The sequence below is a fragment of the Grampus griseus genome, assembly GCF_964374135.1.
Source record: "Grampus griseus genome assembly, chromosome: 6".
NCBI lineage: Eukaryota > Metazoa > Chordata > Mammalia > Artiodactyla > Delphinidae > Grampus > Grampus griseus.
This window is the reverse complement of record NC_139000.1, coordinates 23,967,397-23,988,926: the sequence shown is the minus strand read 5'-3', so window position 1 is coordinate 23,988,926 and position 21,530 is coordinate 23,967,397. Positions and strand designations below refer to the sequence as shown.

Here is a 21,530-nt window from a genome sequence, read left to right as displayed (position 1 = left end):
AGAGCTAATCAATGAATTTGGTAAAGTTGCAGGATATAAAATTAATACACAGAAATCTCTTGCATTCCTATACACTAACAATGAAAGATCAGAGAGAAATTAAGGAAACAATCCAATTCACCATCACAACAAAAAGAATAAAATACCTAGGAATAAACCTACCTAAGGAAGTAAAAGACCTGTACTCAGAAAACTATAAGACACTGATGAAAGAAATCAAAGGTGACACAAATAGATGGAGAGATATACCATGTTCGTGGATTAGAAGAAGCAACACTGTGAAAATGACTCTACTACCCAAAGCAATCTACAGATTCAATGCAATCCCTATCAAATTACCAATGGCATGTTTTAGAGAACTAGAACAAAAAAATCTTAAAATTTGTATGGAGACATAAATGACCCTGAATAGCCAAAGCAATCTTGAGAAAGAAACACGGAGCTGGAGGAATCAGACCCCCTGACTTCAGACTATACTCCAAAGTTACAGTAATCAAGACAATATGGTAACTGGCACAAAAACAGAAATATAGATCAATGGAACAGCATAGAAAGGCCAGCGATAAACCCACACACCTACAGTCAACTAATCTATGACAAAGGAGGCAAGGATATACAATGGAAAAAACACAGTCTCTTCAACAGGTGGCACTGGGAAAACTGGACAGCTACATGTAAAAGAATGAAATTAGAACATTCCCTAACACCATACACAAAAATAAACTCAAAATGGATTAAAGACCTAAATGTAAGACCGGACACTATAAAACTCAGAGGAAAACATAGGAAAAACATGCTTTGACATAAATCACAGCAAGATCTTTTTTGACTCACCTCCTAGAGTAATGGAAATAAAACCAAAAATAAACAAATGGGACCTAATGAAACTTAAAAGCTTTTGCACAGCAAAGGAAACTATAAACAAGATGAAAAGACAACCCCTCAGAATGGGAGAAAATATTTGCAAACGAATCAATGGACAAAGGATTAATCTCCAAAACATACAAACAGCTCATGCAGCTCAATATTAAAAAAAAAAACAAACCCAGTCAAAAAAATGGGCAGAAGATCTAAATAGACATTTCTCCAAAGAAGACATACAGATGGTCAAGAGGCACTTGAAAAGCTGCTCAACATCACTAATTATTAGAGAAATGCCAATCAAAACTACAATGAGGTATCACCTCACACTGGTTAGAATGGGCATCATCAGAAAATCTACAAACAACAAATGCTGGAGAGGATGTGGAGAAAAGGGAACCCTCCTGCACTGTTGGTGGGAATGTAAATTGATACAGCCACTATGGAGAACAGTATGGAGTTTCCTTAAAAAACTAAAAATAGAACTACCATATGACCCAGAAATCCCACTACTGGGCATATACCAAGAGAAAACCATAATTCAAAAAGACACATACACCCCAATGTTCACTGCAGCACTATTTACAATAGCCAGGTCTTGGAAGCAACCTAAATGTCCACTGACAGACGAATGGATAAAGAAGATGTGGTACATATATACAATGGAATATTAGTCAGTCATAAAAGGGAATGAAATTGGGTCATTTGTAGAGATGTGGATGGACCTAGGGACTGTCATACTGAGTGAAGTAAGTCAGAAAGAGAAAAACAAATATCGTATATTAACACATATATGTGGAATCTAGAAAAATGGTAAAGATGAACCGGTTTGCAAGGCAGAAATAGAGACACAGATGTAGAGAACAAATGTATGGACACCAAGTGGGGAAGGTGGCGGGGCGGGGGGATGAATTGGGAGATAGGGATTCACATATATACATTAATATGTATAAAATAACTAATAAGAACCTGCTGTATAAGAAAATAAAGTAAAATTGAAAAATAAATAAATGTATTAAATGTATTGAGCACATGGTTGATCTTGGTCAGTATTCCATGTTTACTTGAAAAGAACATGATCCTGTTCTTGTCAATTAGGTCAAATACCTTGACAATGTTTTTCAATGTTTTATATCCTTACAAATTTTATATCTACTTATTCTGTCAACTATTCCAAGAAGAGTATTAATGAATCCCCAACTATAATCATTGATTTACCTATTTTTCCTTTTAATTCTGAACATTTTGCTTCATGTATTTTATTTTTTAAGATTTTTTTTTTTTTTTTTTTTGGGCTGCACCAGGTCTTAGTTGCAGCACGTGGGATCTTTTGAGGTATGCGGACTTCTTAGTTGCAGCATGCGAACTCTTAGTTACGGCATGCATGCGGGATCTAGTTCCTTGACCAGGGTTTGAAGCTGGGCCCCCTGCAATGGAAGCACAAAGTTTTACCCACTGGACCACACGGGAAGTCCCTGCTTCATGTGTTTTAGAGCTCTAGTGTTAGAACACACATTTGTAATTTTTTTATCTTACTGCAGTATTAACTTATCATTATGAAAAGTCCTCATTTGTCTCCAGTAATATTTGTTTTAACTACATTGTTTGATATTAATATAATCACTCCACATCTCTTATGTTTACAGTTTGCTTCGTATATTTTTTCATCCTTTTACTATCAATCTTTTTGGTTCTGAATTTAAAGTATATCACTTATAGATACCATTTAGTTGGAACTTGCTTTTTCGTATCCAGTCTGAAAATCTGCCTTTTGTTTAGTTGCCTCATATTTAATATAAGCACTGATATGACTGGACACAGATCTGCCATTTTGCTATCTGCTATCTGTCCCATCTCTACTATTCCTCTTTTATTGCCTTCTTTTGTGGTAAGCAATTATTTTTTTAGTATACTGTTTTATTTCCCCTAAAATTTGCATTATGTAGTAGTTGCTGTTTATCTTAACCTTATCATACCTTTAATTTATCACAAGTTATTTCAAGTTAGTATTGACTTACTTCCAGTAAAATATCTATAGGAAATTCATACCAGTTTAGTTCCATTTCCCAGTCCTCTGCTTTATGCTACGGTTATACATACGTAACTTATCTACATATACTATAAACTCTACAATAGTGTTATAATTTTTCTTTAAATAGGCACATGTTGTCCAAACAAACTGAAGGAGAGGGAAGAATATAACTTTTATATATACTTATATATTTACCAAGTGCTCTTCATTTCTCCCTTTGGATAGAGTTATTTCTAGAGTAATTTCTCTTCAGTCTGAGGGAACTCCTTTAGCATTTCTTATAGTGCAGGTCTCTTTATTAACAAATTCTCAGTTTCACTTTATCTAGAAACGTTTTTATCTTGCCTTTACTTTTAAAGAATTGTTTCACTGATTATAAAATCCTTAGTTGACCACTTCTTTTTTCCCCAAGACTTTGAACATGTCATTCCAATGCCTCCTCGGATTCACTGTTTATTATGAGAATTAACTCATTGTTTTGTTGTTCTCCAGTGTGTGATGTGTAATTTTTCTCTGGCTTCCTTCAAGATTCTTTCTCTCTCTGTTTGGCTTTTAGTAGCTTGACTATGATGTTTCTAGGTGTGATTTTTTGTTTCTGTGTATTTATTCTACTCAAGGTTTGTCAGGCTTCTTGGATCTGTTAATGCTTTTCATGAAACTTGGGAAGTTTTTGACCATTATTTCTTCAAGTATTTTTCAACTTTTTTTTTCTTCTCACTTTCTCAGATTCCAATTACGTGTCTGTTAGGTTCTAACAGAAACGTTGATATTGTCCCACAGATCTCTGAGGCTCCAATATTTTTAAAATTTTTGTTCTTCCGATTGTATGCTTCTACTGATCTTTCTTCAAATTCACTAGTTTCCTTTTTCTGGATTGCAAATCTGCTGTTGAGCCTATCTAGTGATTTTTCGTTTGTTATTGTTCTTTTCAGTTTCAGTTCAGTCTAGGATTTCTATTTGGTTCTGTTTTATAGTCTCCATTTCTCTGTTGAGTCTGCATTTGCTTACTCATTATTAGCATACTTTCCTTTAATTCTTTGAACATATTTACAATAGCAGCTTTGAATTCTTTGTCTGCTAAATCCAACATGTGGACCACTTAAGTGTCTAATTCTTTGGGTTTTTTTCCCCTTGAGTCACACTTTTCTGTTTCTTTGTATGTCTAGTAATTTTTGGTTAAAAATTGGATGTAAAAAAGTGAGTTGTAGGGACTTCCCTGGTAGTGCAGTGGTTAAGACTCCGTGCTCCCAATGCAGGGGACCCAGGTTCAATCCCTGGTCAGGGAACTAGATCTCACATGCATGCCACAACTAAGAGTTTACATGCCACAACTAAGGAGCCCACTGGCCGCAACGAAGGAGTTCACCTGCTGCAACTAAGGAGCCCACATGCCACAACTAAGAAGCGTGCCTGCTGCAACTAAGACATGGTGCAGTCAAATAAATAAATGAAATACATTTTTTAAAAAATGTGTTGTAGCAACTCTGGATTATGTTCTATACCTCTGAAAGCTGTTATTTTGTTTCAGTAAGCAAATAACTTATCTGTAATCAAACTGCAAAGTCTGTCTTCCCTGTCATTAATGTCTCTGCTCAATGTCTTTTATTTTTTGAAAAGTCTAAGGGTTTCCCCTAGATCTGAATAGCTTAACAGACAGCAAATAATTTTGGCAGAAGTTATGCTCAGACACTTCACACTAGGAAGCTTCATCCTCTGCAGCCTGAGATGTGTGAGAGTTGAGAAATACAATCAAAGGCACAACAAATTTGCAAACCTCCCAGGTTTTCAATATTCACAGGACTCCTTGAGGTCTCACATATACCAGTCTAGAATGTGTGATTTATTAATCTCAGCCCTTCTATGGCTCTCTTGCTTCCAGAATCTCCCCCCTTTAATTCACAGCTTCTCTGTTGCCAGCCCCAAACCAAATCCACCACCTCCCATAAGAAAAACTGCAGGTTTTTGCTGCTCACACCAGGCAGATGAGGATAGGGAACTCCAAGCAAGAAAGCCACAAACTACGTGTTTTTACCAGATGTGGTAGCAGTTTTTCATGAGCAAATACTCCTCAAATTATTGCCTAACTGGTCATTTTCCAATGCCCTGATATGGTGTTTATAGTCATTTTTATACCATTTTATTCTTGCTTTAGGTAGAAAGGAATTACCTAACATCCTCACCCTGCTATTACCCCAAGATATATCAGGAAAATGGAGGCAAAAAGGATTTTCTGACAGACTGGCTGTGGATATAAGAGAAAAAAAGTAGTCAAGAATGACCCTGAGGTTTTTCACCTGAGCAAACAGAATGAAGCTGTCACTTACCAAAATGGGAAGACTGTGAGAGAACAGACAAGCAAGGGAGGTCTGGAATTCAGTTTTGACATGTTACATCTGAGATGTCTATTAGACATTCAAACGGATACTGTCGTGGTGTTTTAGAGAATTATCCTTTTATTGGTTGGGAGAATGAACTAGATAACCAGTAAATTTCCTGCAAAAGCTCAGTTTGCATGAGTTCTAGACCACAATGAAGTGGTTCAGTAATACTTGTTATGAAAGTTCAGGGAAGCAAAAGCTCACTGAAGCATGGAATGAACAAAGAAAAAGAACTTGAAAGATGAACAATTGAGATGGGCAGGCAAGAAGACCCTACTCAAAGGGATGAAGAAGGGAGAGTGGAACAGAAGAAGAGAGAGGAAAAAGAGAAAAACGGAAAACGGAAGACCATACTGGTGAAAGATTTCTCTAAGAACTAGGAACTCGTGCAGTGGCAGGTTTAGGTGAAATATGACAAAAACAAAGAAAGGTCTCTAAACAAGGCTGCAGAGTCTAAATAAGTGACTATACACGATTAAAATCTAAAGAACAGATAAAAACTGCATTGAAACTGAAACAGGTACAGAGAGAGCAGGTTGATAAGATCAGGGAATACTGAAGCTAAGAATGACTGAGAAATAGGACTGGCAAGTAGAAAGTCAAATAGCAGGAAACAGTGTAATCCTTTAGTAAATTGCTGCATATTAGATTATCTACTGATAACAGGTACTACCATATCTGTACAGCGCTACAGGAAAATTTTTCATATCCATGATTTCATGTAAGCTTCACAATTCCTGGAAAACATATAAAAATCTGGGATGCAGAGTTGAGTAGAGTCAATATAAAGATTTAATAGATTATAAAAGTTTTTTAAATAGTCCATAAGATACAACACTACAGAGAAAATTTTAGCTGCACTTTGGAGAATGATTTTCTTTGATGAAAGAGGGGTGATATGGACTAAATTTTTGTATCCTCCCGAAATTCATATGTTGAAATCCTAACAAGCAATGTGAGGTAGGGCCTTTGGGAAGTAATTAGGTCATGAGAGTGGAGCTCTCATGATGGGATTAGTGCCCTTATAAGAAGAGACACATGTTCTTTCTCCCCACCATGTGAGGACACAAGGAGAAAACAGCCATGTATAAACCAGGAAGAGGACCTTTACCAAGAACTTGACCATGCTGGCACCTTCATTTGGGACTTCCAGCCTCCAGAACTGTGAGAAATGCCAGTTGTTTAAGGCACTCAGTCTATGGTTTTCTGTTACAGCAATGCAAACTAAGAAGGGGGAGAGGAAATGCAAGCTGGAAGGATCTGGAAAGCGAGAAATATCCTAATGGTAAATCAGCAGAAAAACCAATGAGACATGAAGGAAAGGAATTGAATTCTGATCTAGGAAACAGGATCTACACTAGAAGTCATGAGATCAGATCATAGTTCTCCTATTGACAGAAGAAGCCACTTTTTCCTCAGTATCTTAATTTTTCATCTGCATTTACCTCAGAGGAATTTTATGAAATAAATAAAAATGCACATTAAAAAATATATTAGGCAAATTCATGGCAAAACTAGTAATACAAAAATCATAAATACTTTAACTGTTATACATACTTATAAGCAAAGTAATATTTCCCATGCTTGCATCTGCTAGCTTCTTACCTACATGACAAATTCTAACAATTAAGAGTTTATTAATGATAACAGTATTGTTGTACTCTACCTTTGCAGTCAGGAGTAGGGCTAAAAGAAGGGTTCCTATCACTAACAAAAATATGATGAAAATGCTAATTATTTTGTCTAACATCTTCTCCAGCCAGATGATCATCTGCACAGAAACGAAAAAGAGAATTAGTTATCTTTCAAACACAACTTAATAAAAACACATATGTATTCAAACATCATGAAGACAAGATATTCAGCATTGCAAAGCAAACTATGGCATAATGATTAAAGCAGGGAAAGCTTTAAACCACTTTAGAAAGTTAAGTAACAATATTAATTACAATTGTTGTTTACAGAAAGAGTTTATTATTGTCATATCTAAGAAAAGGCAGTCAGTTTGAATGTAAACAGTATCTATGCTTGGATTCTCATACTGTGGTATATTTACCTTTCAAATTATAATTTACAATCTGATAAAAATTCTAAACAAAATAATGACAATCCATTAGTGACCTCAAATCTCATGAAATTTTACTGTCAATTAGCAAATATAGATGACTTTAGAAAAAGTATGACTCTTACAGTACAGGTATGTCCTGAATTATACAGATAAAATAGGAGCAAATTAAAATGGGAATTGCATTCAAACTATTTTTTCCCTTTAATGTCACTAGGGTTATAAAAGCAGTAAGAATAAAATCTAATGTTAAGGTAATAATAAATACTAATTCAGAATAATAGTTACCCTGGGGGCAAAACGGTTGGGAAGTGGATGCACAAGCAGGGAGGGGCACACAATAGGCTTCAACTGCATAGGTAATATTTTGTCATGCTGGAAGATAGGCATGTGGGTGCTCTTCTTATTTCTTTATATTTGAAATATTTCATAATAAAATACTTTCAAACATCTGATATTCCACTTGACATTTCTATTCTTTTTAAAACATAAGCTTTATGACAAATTGTAAATGACTGTAAATAAAGAATAATCATTAAAGTAATGGTTATTCCTTAATCAATAATTAAAATTATGCTTTCCCTAAATGCTACTTGACGTTCTATTTTGAGTATAACTCCTCTCATCTTTCACAATCACAAATAATCCTACATTTATAAAAATTTTTGTTTTGAGATTATATAATTCTGATAGATTTCTAGAATTCCTGCCATGCCAAGCTACCACTTAACATTTCAAAAATACAATCAGACTGACGACTGAAATACCACATTGCACCCCTCAGCTCCAACATCAGCATTGCTGAATACGTTACTCTTAATTTAAAAATGAATTATGTTCTCCAAACAGTGAGTTAAACATCCAAGAGCAAAAAAATGGTGGTTAAAACAACATGCCTTCTAAAACATTTTCCACTCAGTGATTGTAAGCTTGCATCTCCTTATCTTTCATGAAGTACACTGTCATTAAGAGATCAATGCTACAGTGAACTCAAAGATAAAAAGTGCATCTTTTATCTTGGCAATTACAGCTTCAAACGGAAGAGTTAATTTTCAGTGCATGCTACCAAAGCATCAAAGACAATGCAGAGATTAAAAAAAGTAATAACAGGTTTCTAAGATATGGAAGGTCAGAGGTCATATTTTGAATGTAAGTTCTAAAACCAATGAAACTGAAAAGTTTCACAATCAGAAACTAACTCTACATCTAGCTCTTGATACAGTTTCCTGAGGAAAGAGCTAGTGCTGTATTACTCTTCTTTTTATCTCCAAAACCTAACAGTGCATGGCATGTGGTAAAAGCTCAGTTAATACATATTTGACTAGGCAAGATAAATAAAATAATTTCAGAATTAAGACCGGATTTGTATTCACAAGTTATGATTTCTGAAAATAACTTAGGAGCCTCAATTTTTTTTAGAAAAGTCATATCCTGAAATATGTTAACATAAAAGATATTTTATTTGGCAAGTATGAATATCTAAATTTATGTCTGGGTATTTTTAACATATAAAATGTGGAATATTCACAGACACGTTATATATAACAACATTACAAAAGTCAAATTTTGTTTTTAAGCCAGGGTAGAATTTTCCTATCACAAGCCTTATACCTAAGGCTTGGAATAAGAGGCACCTAAATAAAGATTTATTTTCAAGAGATAATACTGAGGGTTAGATGTTTCATTTAAAATTTAAAATACAGCAGACCTTGTTTTATTCTCCTCATTTCCAATTTACTGTGCTTTGCAGATAATGTGTTGTTTTTTTTTTTACAAAGTGAAGGTTTGAGGCAACCCTACATCGAGCAAGTCTATTGGCACCATTTTTTCCAAAAGCATTTGCTTATTCTGTGTCTCTGTATCACATTTTGGTAATTCACCCAATATTTCAAACTTTAATTATGGTATTTGCCATGGTGATTTGTGATCAATGATCTTTGATGTTACTACTACAACTCACTGAAGGCTTAGATGATAGCATTTTTTAGCAATAAAGTATTTTTAATTAAAGTTTACAGTTTTTTAGACATAATGCTACTACACACTTAATAGACTACAGTATAGTGTAAACAAATTTTATATGCACTGGGATCCCAAAGAAAATCATGTGACTTGCTTTATTTGCAATATTCGCTTTACTGGGGTAGTCTGGAATGCACCCCGCAATATCTCTGTAAATCAAGTCATTTAAGATGTTCAATACATAAGCAAAAAAGTTGGGGCGGGGGGGGGTCTATTCACATTACAGCCAGCTAAGATATAAGGTGAGAAAACACGAAAAAGAAGACAGCAAAAGCGAAAGAGAGCACAAAGAGTGGGAAAGAGAGACAGAAAAGACTTAAAAATGTGAAGAACTAAGGACCAATCAAGAGGAAACAAAATGGATAGAAAACTTATGGAGGAAAACAACTCCCTGAAAGAGTGAATGGAACAAGACTCATAAGGAAACAGCAACTGATAGACACAGAAAGAGAAACATGGTCAGAGGAAGCAAGGGGGAAGGGGAAGAGGAAGGAGGAGAGAATTCGTAAAGAAATGCCAGTGGCTCTGTCCCATGAGGGTCATCCTGTTCTGTGGTCCGCTTTGGGCAAAGGGAATAACACCACCTGTCAAACCCTGCCCTGCTCGTGGAAATTGCACAGTTGTCTAGTAACTTTCCCAGCCTTCCACACCAAGAGAAATTATTTCAGATTTTAAACTTTATTTTCTAAAAGTGGAAGGGGAGTAATTTTAAAACAACATTCTTAATGTTTCAAGTATAAATGAAGGGCAAGCATTTTTTTTTTTAATGTAGCAATGTCAGTAAATTTATAGTTATACCAAAAGACACTCTGAAACTGACTGGCCCTATTTATCAAACTATGAAGGAAGTGTCATTCCACTACTGAGTTTTCTATTTCGTTATTCTGGACCTGGAGGTTTTTATTTTGCTTTGTTTTTTTTAACCAAATTCTAGTAGTCTTAGTGCAAATAATAAATACTAAGAAATAAAACAAGTCTTAAGAAACAGTTACATTTCAATTAATCATAGACGTGTCTCTCACCCTCACTTCTCTTGAATTACTCTCTAATTCACTCCACTTGAACTTGGAATACCAATACCCAATGCTGCAAATTTTCTGACCCTGGATGAAATGTAACAAAACAGACCTCAACTTATTTACATGCTTTCCTCAGAACTTAAAGCAGTTACTCCTACTCTACACCAATGCTTTACCTACACTACATGGAATCACCAAAGAAAAGGAAAAAGTTACCTGATCTCTTAGGAATCTTTTAAAACTCACAACTAGTCAGCTATGAACTAGGTAACCTAACTCATTTAGTCATCAAAGGTTAAATCAGATTGAATCTAATGACTTTATTTTTTTTTCTAAAGTCTGTATTGAATTTGTTACAATATTCCTTCTGGTTTATCTTCTGGTTTTTTGGTCATGAGGCATGTGGGATCTTAGCTCCCCAACCAGGGATCGAACCCACACCCCCTGCATTGGAAGGCAAAGTCTCAACCACTGGACCTCCAGGGAAGTCCCTGAACCTAATGACTTTAAATCTCCTTTCTCTCATCTCTAGAGGACAATTTCATTTCAATATACACAAACTGGGAAAATACATAAAATCACCTACTTTAATCAAAGTAAGAAAATGTAACATATTTGCAGCACTATCATTTGCCAAGGATTGAACTCATTTACTCATACCAGGTTTTTAGACAGTGGAGGTATACATAGCCATTTGTGTATGTGTGTTTGTGTGTTTGTGTGTGTGCAGTGGTGGTGGTATGTGTGTGTATTTATTTATTTCACACACTGCTTATTTTCAATCCAATGTTTAAAAGCATAAGCATTGTCAAGAGTCCCCCCTTTCTTGTTTCAACAGAAAGAATGAAACCCTAATCTTTACACCCAAGAGTCACATTTTGATCTATTTCCAAGAGGTACCACATCTTTCTTAAGGCCTGCTATATTTTCACTGATGATTTTTAAGGCCTTATTGTGTTTAAAGACAATACACATGAATGATGTCATCTTTTGCTATCTGCCCTAGGGATCTAATGATATTAAGTCAGAACTACTGTATGTGGACAATATATCAGAGATACAGCACTCCTAATATATCTGCATTAGCCTTTATTGAAGTTATTGAAAATTCCATGCTGATCATGTGAGTCATTGACCACAGATACCTCACACTTTGGGAAATACATAAAATTAGATATCATAGGCCATGACTACAATCTTTTTTAAGATAAAAATAAAATTCTGGAATACTAGTTATTAAAAACGACAACATATAACATTACCAGCCAAGAGAATCAGACAAATATTTCACAAATTTATATTTTTTAAAAATTACTGTGTTATTTATAGAAAAAGTAGCCATAACGAGTTCTCTTTCCTTTTTAGTAACTTCTGCCTAATGTGCTCTCACACAACAAAGGAGATTAGAGTATCAGACTGGGTCACATTATAGAGCTAAAAAGGAATGGAAATCACAGTGAACAAAAGGACTACAAGACAGAACTTACACACACTTGGGCAAGGAGATATCATCCACATCCTAAATAAATAGCTTTGAGTTTTTAGCAAATTGTACTGTGACGATATTAATGCTTCATGACCTTCCATAGCTTATAATTAGAACTTTAAAAACAAAAACTTAGTTTGACATGTGGACAGAAACAGGGTGAGAACGGAGATTTGGGGGGAAGTTACAGAATTCAATAGCAAAAACCAAAATCCAGGTGTTTGTTTACCTTCTTATTTAGCCAGTGCCAGAGCTTGAGGATAGGGGGGGTAAGGTGAGAGAGAGAAGATAAGAACAGGGGCATATCATTAGAGAATACAGTAATAGCATGAAAAGGAAAGAAAAGAAAATCATTGAGAGCATGAGGAGGAAATTATCTCAGACAAAGGAAAAACTGGAAAAAAAAAATTGTAATGCATTAACAAAGTTTTTAAATCAAGTGAATGTAGCAGTCCTTTAAGATACACGATTGAAATGATGATAACCACAAGCTTTGTTGGCAATTCAATAATTAAAAATACATAAAAATAACTTGAATGCTTATAGTTGAACTTTCACACCAAATTCCAAAGATCAAAGTGATAATTAAGATTTTTCACATATCATGCACCAAAAGGATTTTCAGTCCCTGTATAAACTAATTTATGTTCATAAACTACATTTTCATTGAACTTTGTAGTTATAGCTTTATAATACTACTTATTTCACATTTCCTAGAGTAAAACATTTCAGTGCTCATTTGGAACAGTGAACACCTGGCGAAAAAGCAGACATATCTAAGATTCTGATCAGATTTGGTGCATTTCCTTCCATTTCCAATTTTTTAGGCACACATTTTTCTACCATATATAATATCCTTTTTTTCACATCAACATTATGTCATCTACACCTCACAATATTTAGCACTATAATAACTCATGCTGATTAGTGGATACATAATCTAAAAATCAGTAAACCTAAGATTTAAGGCATTATTAGTGACATAAAAAGCATAAAAACTAAGACGCATAATTTCATCAGAGTAACTAAATGCTCCTTGCAGAGTTTTCCCTAAAGTACACTCAATACATGTTTAGACACATACTTAAAACAATCTCCTGTATGTGGATCATTTCAAAAACACTGGTCCAATCAATTGCAATTAAACAGAAAAACAGATTTATTCCCCAAAGCAGGAGCCCACATACATTATTATACTACACAGAACATAATTTTGACATCAATTATAATTAAATATTCAGTTTGAGAGAGCCATTTATTCTGGTATGTATTACATATAACAGAAAATGCTAGTTTTATTCATTTTACTGTCTCTCTTCCTTAAGAAGGACAGATTGACATAAATTAGAATAAAAATGAAAAATTTTTACAAGGCTACTCCATAACAAATACTTTTTGACACCCCTGGAACTTCAACTGACACAACTGTAGAGTTTTCCTAAACGAAGGGCTCCAAATACAAGTACATGGGAACACTGAGAAGGGGATTCAGTTTCTATCCCATCTGATAGTGCTAAGACAAAGAAATTAATTGAAGTAAGAGTTACCCTCTTTAAACAGTTTGAAGTGATAAATCTGCTCTAATAAGATAAAGCTTCACCTTAATCAGGGAGATGTGATAAATATGTTGAAATTTGTGAGAAGTTTTAGCTTCTTTCTTATTTAAAAAATTGAAAAAAATCAATAAGAACACAATAGGCAAATTACAAAAGAAAAATATAAACAGCCAATAAGCAAATAAAAGGATGGTCAACCTAATTTTTATTTTTAAAATTTTCAAATTAAAACAACACTGAGATACTTCGCTTTACAAAACTAAAATGGACTTTTTGTTACACTATAACATCCAGTGTTGGCAAGAGCTCAAGGAAATGGGCATTCTCACATGTTGCAGTGGTGGGAATTGAAACTGGCAAACTTTCTGGAAGACCATCAGGCAATATGTAAGAAATGTATCCCCTGCATCTCCTTCGACTTCCTCCCCACTCACATGAACTCCAGTTACTGTTCTCATCTATATCTACATTTGTTTCAACTAACAGTGTTTCTCAACCGTAAGTCATGGATGGACCTGTTAAAGGAAGCAGTCACTAGCCCTGTGATGACGTCCAGGTTGCACAGCGTGGCACATAAAAAGGCCTTCGTGATCCAGTCTCACCTGACCCTCCAGCCTTGCCTCCCACTAATTACCATTTCACATATCCCAGCCATTGCCATTTTCCTGGTGTTCCCTAAGAACTCATGCTATGGGAGTCTCTGTGCCCTTGCACTGCTCCATCCACCTGCTCTTTTTGCCATGTCTACCTAATAAACTCCTGCTTGTGCTTCAAAATTTGCTCTGGCATCACCTCTGCTGCAAAACCTCCCCTCTCCCACCGCTCTCCGACAGTGAGTCATTTCTTGCTCAGTACTACCACTGTATCCTGTACACACTTCTCCTCCCCAAATTACAACAACAGCTTAACACTTATATAGAGCTTACTGTGTACCAGATGCTGATCTAAGAATTGTACGTATATTAACTCATTTAACACTCACAACCATTCTATGAGGTATACCTGCTATTATACTCATCGTATTGGTAAGAAAACCAAGGCACAGAAAGGTTAAGAAACTCATCCAAGGTCACATAGCTAATAAGCAGAACAGGGATCTGAATCCAGAGTTTGAATTCAGAGCCTATGCTCTTAACCACTAAGCCTCTGAATCTAACTCAGCCTCTAAATTTTAAGGGGTTGCTATCTCCCCATCAAACACAGCTTCTGTACCTAGTTTTCCAGGATTCATCTGATTTTCCCTAAGACTTAGCATAATATCTGACACATAAGAATTTTCCCAAAAATATTCACTGATCTGAGCCACCACCTGGCGATATAATTTTAGGCAAGTCACTTAACCCCTATAGATTTCAATTTGGTCCTTATAAAATGAGAGAGTTGAACTAGGTGCTCCTTGTCTCCCATTTTTAAGATGTAAAAATACTAACACAATACTTACTGAAACTAAATCTATCCCATCCTTATATAAACCATAATTCTAAACTTTAAATTTCATCATAGAATTAGACATTAAATGTTCTATCCACAAATAAAACATAAATACCAATATACCATAAAATGGAATATTTTAGACAATGAAATACATAAACCCCATTAAAATAGCTCAAGTTCTTAAAATACAATACCTTGCTATCAACTTTGAACAAGAATTTTCCAAGCCCGATAATTGGCCATGGTGCCAGGGCTTCCTGTCGCTCCTTCAGGAAGTGCTCTATAACCTGCCACCACACCAAGCAGCGCTTCTCCAGGAAGTTCACAACGCCAAAGTGAATAACGAGCTTTTTGAGTATCCATACTATAAGGAAGATGAGAAATACACACATAAAAAAGATAGAGATTACAAAGTTTTAACATGAATAGGTTCCTCAATTTCATATAACTTCCTAAAACAGTAAAGCTAGTGCTAAAACACTGTTTTTTAAAAAAGGAGAAGGGAGAGAAGAAAGTTCAAAATATTCCAAATTCATGTAACTGGGACAATTTTCACACAATCCCCACCCACCTATATTCCTCCTTCTCTGTGAAGTCTTAATCCTTGAAGCGGTCAGGGATTCACAGCCTATATAAACATAAGATACCCTGATCATGAAGATTTCAGTGACTACAACCTTGGCCCCTCACGCCTTACCCTTCCAGGGTAAAGAATACTAACCCCTGACATGTCCTAATCTCTTTGGCTATTATAGCTGCTCTTGCCAAATTTTGTTCTTTTCCTTAGATATTTCATGTTTAGTGACCAGAGGAGTATAAGGTATTCCACATGCATCATGATTATACCACTGCAGGGCAACATGTTCATTTGTTTCTATTTCTCTACTCGATGCTGCTCTGTACATCTGAATCTCTTACCGGGGTTTGGTAGAGAAGCAGGGTGAGTACGAGCAGGGCTGTCACAAACAGCTGTGTACTATGTAACTTCAGTGGGAACCACACAGACTACAATGTGAAAATACCCCTCTGCAGGTGGGCAGTGTGGTGGCCCTTCAAACAGAGGTTAAGCCTTCTGTTAAAGGCCAACTAAGAAGGTGGAGGGACTAGAAGGAAGTGCTATTTATCTGTGAGGGTTGCCTTGAAGTTTGGACCCTAGATAATGGATCCCAACCACTATAATTTCCCTAACTCAAGGGAGTTTTGTGTCATTAGTCCTGGCCTTATAATCTAATAGTTCACAGTTTACTATTTTGAACCATGAGGTTAGTGTTACATGCCAATTCAACAATTCCTTTATCAGCATTTTTAAATCTCTGGAGAGGTCCCAGGAAAGCTCTTATGGTCTCAAGAATAAGACCAGGGTAATCAGAGTTGTAAAAACTTTTAAGGGGCCACCTTGTTCACAGCCTGCTCTCCCTTTTTATTTAAAAAGACGGTAATCCCGTGAGCCATGGCCGCTGAGCCTGCGCGTCCGGAGCCTGTGCTCTGCAACGGGAGAGGCCACAACAGTGAGAGGCCCGCGTACCACAAAAAAAAAAAAAAAAAAAAAAAAGACAGTAAAGTTATCTCAAACATAAAAATCCAAAAGTTAAGAAAAAAGTCTTCCAAGGCAAGACAAGATCATAATTAACCAATTACCTGCAATAGGCACTGGCAGCAACTGTACAATCCACAGGTTCAACCAGATCTGGACTCCAACAATGGCCCAAAGGAGAGACACAAAGTAGATATCGCTAGTTTTCTTCTTTCTAAGAAATGTTCCAACTTCAGGCCTTTGTCTGCCCAAGGTGGGTGAAGGGGAGGAGGGTGAAGCAGATGAGGACAGTGTTGGAGGGGGTTCTCCTCTGTCCACGGTTTCTGTCCCTGAAGAGGGAAAGAAAAAAAAAATCCCCCACATATTAAAAATAAATAAATTATTTATTTATAAGTTATAAATAATAACATTAATAAACAGTAATTCAGAGAAATTGCTAGGCTATCCTAGTTTAAGCTTTCAAAATGCATTCTGACAGTATGATCACATTGGGTTAAAAAAGAAAAAAAGACTTGGATGTATGCTTGCATATGCAATGAAAAAGGTGTAGAGAATTAATGCTGTGTTTACATCTAAGGAAGTTAAGTTTTTTGGGGAGTAGGGTTGAGTATGAGAAATGTTTTACTTTTTACTTTATATACTTAACATTGTTCAAGTTTTTTGTTGTTGTTGTTGTTGTTTTGCGGTACGCAGCCCTCTCACTGTTGTGGCCTCTCCTGTTGCGGAGCACAGGCTCCAGATGCGCAGGCTCAGCGGCCATGGCTCATGGGCCCAGCCGCTCCGTGGCATGTGGGATCTTCCCGGACCGGGGCACGAACCCATGTCCCCTGCATCAGCAGGCGGACTCTCAACCAGTGCGCCACCAGGGAAGCCCTGTTCAAGTTTTTTTATGACATATATATCATTTATATTTTTATGTATATCATTTAGACAAAAAAACTGAAGAAAAACACAAGACAAAGTAACTGAGAATTATAATTAGCCCATCAAAATTACCCAAACCATATAAAGCAACAAATATTAACATACAGAATTCTTTATTTAAAAATTCCTCCTGGGCTTCCCTGGTGGCGCAGTGGTTGGGGGTCCGCCTGCCGATGCAGGGGACGCGGGTTCGTGCCCCGGTCCAGGAGGATCCCACATGCCGCGGAGCGGCTGGGCCCGTGGGCCATGGCCGCTGAGTCTGTGCATCCGGAGCCTATGCTCCGCAGCAGGAGAGGCCATGGCAGTGAGCGGTCCGCGCACCGCAAAAAAACAAAAAAAACAAAAAAAAATTCCTCCTCTTTTAACTTTACAGTAGATGTATTTATATATATTTCTGAAACAATACGGCTTTTCAGCGTCATTTTACCTAAATGGAGCCAACTGCCCTTACAAGAACCAGCCAGGGATTTGCAGCATATCTTTCTCTTAAAATTAGATATGAAAAATGACAGACTGCTGGCGATGAGGAATTTTCAAATACAGGATATCACTCAATTATTTCACAAGGCACTGTTTTCTAACAACGCGACTACTATTACATTTCACTATTACTCAGAATATACCATGATGATGGAAATGCATAAGATCCTAAAACCTGCATTTTGCCTTCCATAAAAAAAGTTAATGATAAAAGTATACCATATTTCTTAAAGTCTAGGTAAAAAAACCCCACGAACACCCCTAATCTCAACACCCTATTTGCCCCATTGTCTTTACATATTTTACATAGTTGTATCATGTTCCACTTATGACCCTTCCCACTTTCTCCCTTCAGTTGAATGTCAGCTCCAGGAGAGCTAAGACCTTGTCTATCTTGCACTCCCCTCCACCGATTTCCTAGCACACACAATAGTAACTGACATATGGAACATACTCACTAAATATTTGTTCTAACAATGCCTTCCCTGTTATTTCATAATTTTCATAAGTAACCACACAGTAACCTTCTGAGCGTTATGTCATAATTTCCTTAGTGTTTCTTTTTAATGTGAAATGATTAGTTGTGAGTACATTTTTACTACTGATATAACTAGCACCATGGTAAGTCAGCCCACCTCACCAGAACAAACATTCTACCCTGAGGTTTGGGGCTAAAGCGCAAGCTAATTATAACATGCTTCTGTTTGACCCTCTCTGAATATCTTCCTAATTTGGAACCTTCACGTTGGTGGATGTGGCAGATGTTTAGAAGAACAGTAAGTCCATAACTAAAACATCATCCCCTTTCCACGTTGAAAACATGATTCGATGTGCAAGAAAAATAACATTTTCCTACTACCCCAAATGCCTTTTTCTTAGCCGATCCCTTCTTTCAAAACTTCTCTGAAGTCCATTCTTCAAAAATAGCTCATGAAAAACATTCCTTAGCTCCCAAACCTCTGGCACTAATGGACCTCTTGGCACAGAGAGGGACGGCCTTTTACATTCCTGAATCCTGTGCAAGTACAGTGTGACTTTAAATCTGGTATAAACCTATCAGCTGGATCTTATAGGAGCTTTGCATGCAGAACAACCAGAGGGCTCTGTTTTAAGGGAAACAGTCAATATACTAACAGCATGAGGCATGCAAAGCAAACTTTGAGAATAAAAGCAAGAAATGCCAGAGAAATGAATGACTGGAAGATGGAAAATAAAAAACAAAAGAAAGAGCTGGAGAAAGGCAACAACAACAACAAAAGCAACATAAAGAGTCAGAGCAGGGCTTCCCTGGTGGCGCAGTGGTTGAGAGTCCACCTGACGATGCAGGGAACATGGGTTCGTGCCCCAGTCCGTGAGGATCCCACATGCCGCGGAGCGGCTGGGCCCATGCGTCATGGCCGCTGAGCCTGCGTGTCCGGAGCCTGTGCTCCGCAACGGGAGAGGCCACAGCAGTGAGAGGCCCGCGTACCACAAAAAAAAAAAGAGTCAGAGCAAAGTAGAACAATGGAGGAAAACTGACAGTTGCAGAAGAAATGGAAAATAAAAGGACTAAGTAAGAGAAAATATGGACAAAGGTAAATAGGACACTAAGAAAAGAAAAATAACACGAAAGTGAGAGAGAATAACAAAAGAAAAATAAGAAAAGCACTTTTAAAAAAAAGGAAAGAATGAAGAATCAAGATAAGAAACCTAAGAAGATAAATAATTAAATGTATGAAAAAAGTGATATATGAGAACAAAGATGAGAAGGAAAAAAGTGTAAAAATAGGAACCAGAGAGAAGAATGAAGGACCAGCAAGTAGCATTTTGTGGTGCTAGTGTCTTTCTTAATTTTATATTCTACATATATTTCATTTTCCGGAATATTCTGAAGGCACTCCTTCACAACGTCAGTCACCTGCAGGCTGGGTAGAGGGCTGGTCCTCAGTGCTCGATTCATACCCTGTGATGGAGATGGCCAAGGTTGCTAGAGTAGAAGCTGCCATGGAGATAACTTGCCCTGGTAACTCCGCTCCTGTAAAACAAGCATGCATTTTTTAAAAACTTTTTAAAGGCAATGGACAAAATGGGAAATAACCTGCACACTGAAACATACTCCTAAGTTTTCAACAGCAATAAAACAAAATGGTTATTACTGACCCACCAGACCAGTGGTTCTTCGCCAAGGGAGAATGCTTAAGAATCAACAGGCTACTGTACAGCACAGGGATCTCTACTCAGTCCTCTGTAATGATCTATATGGGAAAAGAATCTAAAGAAGAGTGGATGTATGTATAACTCATTCACTTTGCTGTACACCTGAAACTAATGCAACACTGTAAATCAACCATACTCCAATAAAAAGAAAAAAGAAAAGCAACAGGAAAGTCTGCTAAAAATGCAGGTTCCTGGACTCTCTGTGTATCTCTCCCATTTGGGAACTTGATGCTGGTGCACGTGGCAGATAGTAGATATATAAATGTGGAGTGCCATGCTTATATTTTTTGTACTTCACAGGTTAATTTTACTGCACATCTCTGTTGAAATACACTGCCACACCAAGTCTGTGAGCTTCTTGAATGCAGACTTACTTTCCTTTGTATTACTAGCTCCTAGCACAGCATGGAACAGCCCATACTTGCTCTCAATGACAACATTCCATGAGTGAATATGCAAATGTATGGGTATCATGCAAAACCATATACAGTTGATCCTTGACCAACACGGGTTTGAACCGTGCAGGTCCACTTATACACAGATTTTTTTCAATAAATATAGTATCTGTATTTTTATTTTACAGATCTTTAAATTAACTAAGTGTGGGGAAAAGTTTTTGTTCGATGAGAGATCACAACATGTGGAATCAAAAGAACTAGGATTTGGGCTTCCCTGGTGGCGCAGTGGTTGAGAGTCCGCCTGCCGACGCAGGGGACACGGGTTCGTGCCCCAGTCTGGGAGGATCCCACATGCCGCAGAGCGGCTGGGCCCGTGAGCCACGGCCACTGGGCCTGCGCGTCCGGAGCCTGTGCTCCGCAAGAGGCCACAACAGTGAGAGGCCCGCGTACTGCAAAAAAAAAAAAAAAAAAAGAACTAGGATTTGAATTCTGATTCTACCCAAACTGTTTCAGCTTCCTGCCCTTGGGTGAGTCATTTATCAATTCCTTTGTTTCTGAGGCAGAGACAGGAGCTCACAGATTTTTGACTGCATGGTGGAGTCAGTGTCCCTAACCCTGACATGGTTCAAGGGTCAACTGACTATCTATAAAGTACATAATTCAGCACAGGCGAAATCCACTGCTTGAAAATCTAAAAGATCATCACTACCCTGTTTCACGTTACAGGTTCTCATGTTAAGTTCCTAATAGGTAGTAAACCAAGTTTAACCATTTGCACGAGATTCAAAAAAAACATTCACTGGTCAATGAGGTCTGTCTATGATGGTCAGCCTTTAATTTGCTATGGCAGACAACACAGACTAGCTCACACAACACCTCATTCTAGTGTGCTTTCTTGTGCCCTAGAGACTGGAAAGCTAAGGACTGTATTTCTTGGACTCCTTTGCAGCTACAGTTCCACATGTGATACAGCAGAACACTTGTGCAGGCACGCCTGTGCAGACTTGGAAGCCCTAAGTGACTCACTGTAATTTGGAAGCTCTCATGTCAAATACAGTCCCATGGTTTTTCTGCAGGTACTTAGCAGAAGTTCCAGAGGTTCTGCTGTCTGATCTCCAACTTTGTGGCAAGCAGCAGCAGCTGTG

The 21,530-nt window shown here is 37.1% G+C and overlaps 1 protein-coding gene across 2 annotated transcripts in view; it reads right to left on the bottom strand.

The window, feature by feature from the left end:
• The window catches only part of TMEM245 (transmembrane protein 245), a gene marked incomplete at its 5' end in the record, with an annotated part of 99,429 nt that overhangs the window by 55,637 nt on the left and 22,262 nt on the right, over positions 1-21,530 (bottom strand). The window contains 5 exons of one of the 2 annotated variants that reach the window (XM_082656573.1): positions 6,938-7,042; positions 12,093-12,116; positions 15,048-15,217; positions 16,492-16,716; positions 19,689-19,805. In XM_082656573.1, the coding sequence (XP_082512699.1) occupies positions 6,938-7,042; positions 12,093-12,116; positions 15,048-15,217; positions 16,492-16,716; positions 19,689-19,805 (641 nt within the window). The remainder of the gene's footprint in view (positions 1-6,937; positions 7,043-12,092; positions 12,117-15,047; positions 15,218-16,491; positions 16,717-19,688; positions 19,806-21,530) is intronic. The other variant, XM_082656574.1, reaches the window with a different exon arrangement.